Raw genomic sequence first — 6,181 nt, forward strand, 5'->3', positions numbered from 1 at the left:
ATAAAATCTTATTAATTAATTAGTTTTAAATTATTATGAAGTTATATATAACTTTTTATTTATTAGCTAGATGCAATAAATTTTATAAAATAAGAGAATATTCCTATATAATTTTAGTTTCAATTTAATATTATTTGATTAAATTCATTTTAAAATGATAAATTTTGTAAATCTATTCAAACTTTAAATGATTTTATTGGAAATAAATTAATTCTCGTATTTACTATGAATACCTTATCATGATTTACACATTAATTTCTTATACTAAAAATAAATGTTAATAAATCTTCTGGTAAAATTTATGAGTATCATATCTTTAATTAATTTTTAACTAAATAGAGGCAAATCTCTTTTATAAAAGAATTTTGCAGTAATAAATACAGTTCTTCCATCAAATAATTGATAAAATTAATCAAAACAATATATTTCATAAAATAAGTCCTCATAAAACTAAGAGATGAACAAATAATTACTTTTATTAGCTCTTTTAGGAACAGCTTTGATTGGATCAACTGTTTTCCTTTTAGTCAAGTCTAACAACAACGTTTAAGAAAATGAAGAAAACTTAGCTTAGCTATGGTCACTTTGGAAGAAGACTTACAACAAAAAATACGCTGATCCTGATTCAGAACATTACAGAATCTAAGTTTTTTCTTCTAATTTAGACTTTGTTAAGTAAGACACAACTGGTACTATGGGTATCACTCAGTTCTTCGATTTAACTCGTGATGAATTTGCTGCTACTTATCTTACTGAAAGACTTACTGATAATAATGAACCTATCGCTGAAGATATTCCTATTGATTCTTCAACTAATATCAATTGGGTTACTGAAGAAAAGGTTACTGATGTTAAAAACTAAGGATCTTGTGGCTCTTGCTGGACTTTCTCTGCAACTGGTGCCGTAGAATCAGCTTTGATCATCGCTGGTAAAGCTGAAAGATCTATTAATCTTTCTGAATAATAACTCGTCGATTGCTGCACTGCTGAATATGATAATGCAGGTTGTAACGGTGGTAACAAAGATTAGGCTTTCAGATACATTGAATCTAATCCAATCACTACTGAAGCTAACTATCCTTATAAGGCTGTTAACTAAAAATGCAATACTTAAAAGGCTGCTTTAACTCCTAATTACACTATCTCTAACTACAAGCAAGTAAATGCTTCTACTAATGATCTTGCTGAAGCCCTTAAGATTCAACCAATTGCTATTTCTGTTGATGCTTCTAATTGGTCTTTCTACACAGGTGGTATTTTCTCCAATTGCAATAATACTACTCATAATCATGCTGTCCTTCTTGTTGGTTTCTAGAACGATGCTTGGATTGTTAAAAACTCTTGGGGTACTACCTGGGGTGAAAATGGTTACATTAGACTTAAAAACGGTAACACTTGTGGTCTTGCTAATGTTCCTTACTATCCTATTGCTTGATGTTAATTCAATAAATAGAATAAAAATTTAAAATAAATTTAAAAATTAAAAAAATATTCCTTTGTAACAATTTTATATAAATTGAACAATTTTTATTTTTAAAACATTTTTTTTTAGAATTTATTCATTTTTTTTAAAACTTTTTCTAATAAAAACAAATATTATTTGATTGATTATTACTTTTTTTTAATTGAATATTTATTTATTTTTCTTGTTTTTATTTTGCTCATTTGCTTTTTTTAATTTGCTAATTTAGTATTTGAATTATTCTGTTGAAATGTAATTAAGAAGTAATGCAAAATCTGTGAAATTATTTGAAATAAAATTTTCAAGAAATAATCAAGAAAAACAAAATGAATAAGATTTATTATGAATATTTACAAATAATTGAAGAATTTATTTATTTATTATGAAATAGTTGTTGATAATTTATTTTTATTGAAATATTTTTAGTAGAGAAGATTTTTATTTTATAATGTATTATTTATTTGATGAATGTTGAGTATTTTATCAGTAATTTCTAAAAAAGTTATTTATAAGCTAGACTAATTTACCATGGTCATTAGGCTTACTAAAAAGCTCTTTAAATCTTTCGGATTGAATATGCCAATTCCAATCATGAGATTTGTCAGAACATGTGCTAAATGTAGCCATAAGTCGTCTAGAATATTCAAATGAATACTCAGGATGACCCTAAAAGCAAAGCATACGTTTATCTTTTGAAAAGGCTATTTCATTAGGAGAAGTATCGGATTCACCAATCTTTTCAAAGAATTCTGATGGTAAAGACTCTACGTAATCGCCATGACCCTTATTGATAAAAAGGGTGTTTATTTCTTCAGCAAAAATATCCTTGAAGAATTATTCATTGTTAATTTGTTTAGAAATTCTTAACTCTTCATTGCCAATAACATGAAAATGAGGGTCTTTCTTTCTACCTTCGGTTTATTTAACTATGCCACCGAATGTTTGAGCCATAATTTAGAATCCAAAACATATGCCAATAAATCTTAAATGAGGAAATTCATTATATATTTTATTTAAGAAAAGTCCTAAATTAATAACCCATGGAATGTCTTCCCATGCACCTGCTCCGCTACCAGGTACTATAATAGCACGTGTCTTATTCAGAAGTTCCTCATCAGGATATTCTCCTTTAGCTACGTTGAATGTAAACCAATGTTCAAATTTTCTTTTAAAGACTCCTTTATAGATAGCATTCACTGGGACAAAAGAACGACCTTTTACAAATGATTCCCATCCAGATGGCTTGTTAATAAATTGAATAAAAGTATTGTTGCGATTAGGTTCTTCTTAGTTGAATTTTTATATTTCATCTATTAAATTATCTAAGTTATTATATTGATCTAAGTCTGTAAACTTATTAGTTTAGAGATTTTAAGTTAATTTATCTGAGGAAATTAGAGATATTTTACGAAGTAGGCTTAAATTTTGAAGACCTATATCACTGAGCTTAATTAAATATGTATAAGAGCTCATATCGTTAGTGTTATATATATCTTGCAAGCACAAAAATTCTTGTAATTCATAATATTCTGTGTGCTTCCATAAGGTAATCCAATCTTCTTTTAATTTATTTTAAAGATCTTATTGCTCACTGGAGTAGACTTCAATTTTTTAATTCCCATTAAGCATTTCTTATTTCAATTCGCTGTGGATTTCGCTTAATAAAATTCTTGCGCCAGCTAATGTAGAGGCATTTGTGTCTGTATCCATAATATCTCCAGATAGTATGCCAGTTGCTATGTCATCAAAGTGAACATATTGTCTTGAAAGTTCGTTTTCAATGTAGAAAACAAAAGTTAGTTTTTTAGTTTAAGTATTTGTGTTCTTCATTTTGTTAATAATATTATGAATAAGTTTATTATTATTAATTTATTGGTATACACTTAAAGGCAAATTAATTAATTTTTGATTATGATTTAATTAATCAGCTGCGTGACTGTTTTTTTTATTATCAAAATATTTCTTAAAGTTAGCTATTTTTTTTATCTAATAATTGATTATGATTTTAATTAGATTGAGTTTCATTAATTTAAAGATATTTTTTGATAAGTGATTTGATTGTCACTGATATTACAAAACAAACCTGATTTACATAAAAGAAATATTACTACAAATTTGATAAAATAAGATAGACATATTAAATTTGTAAATGAGCTTGAAATATATAGTGAATAGCACATTAAACTTTTTATATGTTCAAGGATATAATTTAAACTCATAGAATATTATTAATAGTTAAAATTTATAGATTATTTTAGCTTATTCCTATTGTATCTTTAAGAAATCTTATTAATCCATCATAGTAAAGTTATAATAAGAGGAATTGCTGTATTCAATATAAAAGGAACGCTATTTTTACATTCGCATTTCAAAATGAAAAAAGTGACTTTTTGGATTAATTTAAACTATATATCAAATACTTTAAAATAATAATGATAATTCTTGATTTTTTTATAATATTCTTAGATTTTTTAATATATAATTTGTTGGTTTTACTCAGAAAAGTAATTATCAATAAAAATATTCTTCCTTTAGTTAGCAAAATGACTTTTAATTAGGATAACAGCTTTAAATTTAAAATAATAGGATTTAATAATAGAGTTATAAATACTTAATATTAGCCTTCTTTTAGTAAGTATGTTAAGTTCAAGATGCTAAAACAAAAAGATAATTTTAAAACTATGTTCAAATATATTGTACCTACCTTCCTTATTTTTTAAGTAAGAATTTATAAATATATTCAAGTAATAGCTATGCTGTTATCAATACTTTACTAGAAATCAAAAAATGCTTATAAATTATCAGTAGCTTTAATTTCCTTATAGTCTTCATAGAACAAATCGAGAAGGAAGTAAAATTCATTATTAACTTTTTTAATTAGAAAACTTTTAGTAATTAATATGGACATTAATTAAATTCTTTTATTAAATAAATTTAATAGAAAAAATTTCTTAAAGATTGCATATCATTTTCAGATGCAAACCAAATGAGTTTAAATAAAAGAATAAATATTCGTATTATCTTAATTCTGATAAAGCAAGAACTATTTTCTTTTATAAACCTTTTCTCATTTTTAAAATTTTCTTAAATATCATACTATAAATATAAAACAAGTTAAAATATAAATTTATTTCCTCTTTAACATTTTCAAACGCATTTTTAAATGAAAAATCCGCATTAAATAGATTTCTGTTTCTTTTAATTTTCATGCTATAACTCATTTAGATTATAGACAAATTTAATTAGACATAATTTTCTATTGTTTAATTTTAAAATAATCAATGATATTCTGTTAGAACTAAAGTATATATTTAGATATAGATTATTAGCTTCGTTTATATTATTCATCAATTAATTGAAACAAATTTTTTTATTATTTTAGCTTTTTATTAAATTTGGCAAAATATATAAATAAATTAAAAAATTTTTAGAATATTTTTATTTCGAAATAATTAAATAATTGAAATTATATTAGAATATGTTAAAAAAATTAACACAATTTAAGCTCATTTCAAATTTAAAAAATGTTTAAAGAGAGTAAAAGAAATAGGTTTGTTTTTTATCTTTACTAAGTAATCACAAACTAATTTATGGTAGAGACAATTGCCAAGACTCCAAGCAACAAATGTCAATTTCTCCAAAAAATTAATAAAAGATAAATGGAGAAGAGCAAATAAAGAATAATTATTGTGAACCTTACATTTTGTCTTTGATAAATAAAAAGTTATTTTTGAATAAAAGAAATTTTTGATGATAAATCAAAAGAATTGATAATAAACAAATTCTTTGACTAATAATTATTGCGATCCTTACACTTAACCCTGGATAAAAATTTAAAAAAGATATTTTTTATATAAAAGAAATTTTGATGATAGTAATAAAAGTATTCACTTTTTAGTACTTCTCTCAATTTTCAAATTGATCTTGTTTTAGTTTTATTCAATAAATATGATAAGACTATTAAATGTATTAGTAACTGAAAATTTAAAGTTATTTTATGCTAAATTAGAGTAATTTGTTAAGGTTTACTCAAATATTTAAATATTTCTGATTTAGATAGATTACATATATTTTAAGGTTGTAGATTCTGTTTTAAAAAAAAGAAATTTTCAAAAACAAATTCAAAAGATATTTCTTTTATTTATCATATCTTAGAATAAATAGTAATTAATAAATGATTAATAAAAAATAGATATTAAAGTCTAAACAAACAAAGATAATAATTATTTTTTATTAATTTAATTAAAATAAAATAAATTTTTTTTTCAATAACTTTAAAACTATAAAAGCCTAAATTATTGTAATATTTAATATAAAATATTGTTTATAAATCTTCGAATCATACCAGATAATATTATTTAGCTTTAATAAATAATAATAGCTTAAGCATAATTTATTTCAAGAAACCTATCAAAGAAACTGTTTTTAATTTGTTATGTTTAAACATTCTTTAAACAAAAATTTAATAATCCTATTTTAATTAAATTTCAATTAAATTCATAAAAAAATAAATTTTAAAGTATGTTAATTTTAAAAGTTTTATTTTTATTTGAATAATTTAATTTGTTTTATCTAACAATTTTGTGTAGATTAAAAATTAACAATAAATTAAAATTTTATTTAATTTATTTCAATTTTATAAATACAAAATCACAAATTTATTATTTTTAATTTATAATTAAAAACTAAATATTTAGTTTTTTATATCAAATATTTATG

At 22.6% G+C, this 6,181-nt stretch overlaps 2 protein-coding genes across 2 annotated transcripts; one reads left to right on the forward strand and one right to left on the reverse strand. All coding sequences in view use genetic code 6, as the record gives it.

Annotated features, from left to right (window-relative positions):
• Window positions 1-457: 457 nt before the first annotated feature.
• TTHERM_00755950 (papain family cysteine protease) lies at window positions 458-1,435 on the forward strand (the record flags this gene model as incomplete). The annotated part of the gene is made up of 1 exon (XM_001031724.3): window positions 458-1,435. One exon carries the CDS (start codon window positions 458-460, stop codon window positions 1,433-1,435), a length of 978 nt encoding a protein of 325 aa, XP_001031724.1.
• A 510-nt stretch (window positions 1,436-1,945) lies between these two features.
• On the reverse strand, window positions 1,946-3,292 carry TTHERM_00755960 (class I glutamine amidotransferase domain protein; the record flags this gene model as incomplete). Its single annotated transcript, XM_001031725.3, has 1 exon — window positions 1,946-3,292. One exon carries the CDS (start codon window positions 3,290-3,292, stop codon window positions 1,946-1,948), a length of 1,347 nt encoding a protein of 448 aa, XP_001031725.1.
• Window positions 3,293-6,181: the final 2,889 nt, after the last annotated feature.

This window comes from Tetrahymena thermophila (assembly GCF_000189635.1).
Source record: "Tetrahymena thermophila SB210 genomic scaffold scf_8254367, whole genome shotgun sequence".
Lineage (NCBI taxonomy): Eukaryota > Ciliophora > Oligohymenophorea > Hymenostomatida > Tetrahymenidae > Tetrahymena > Tetrahymena thermophila.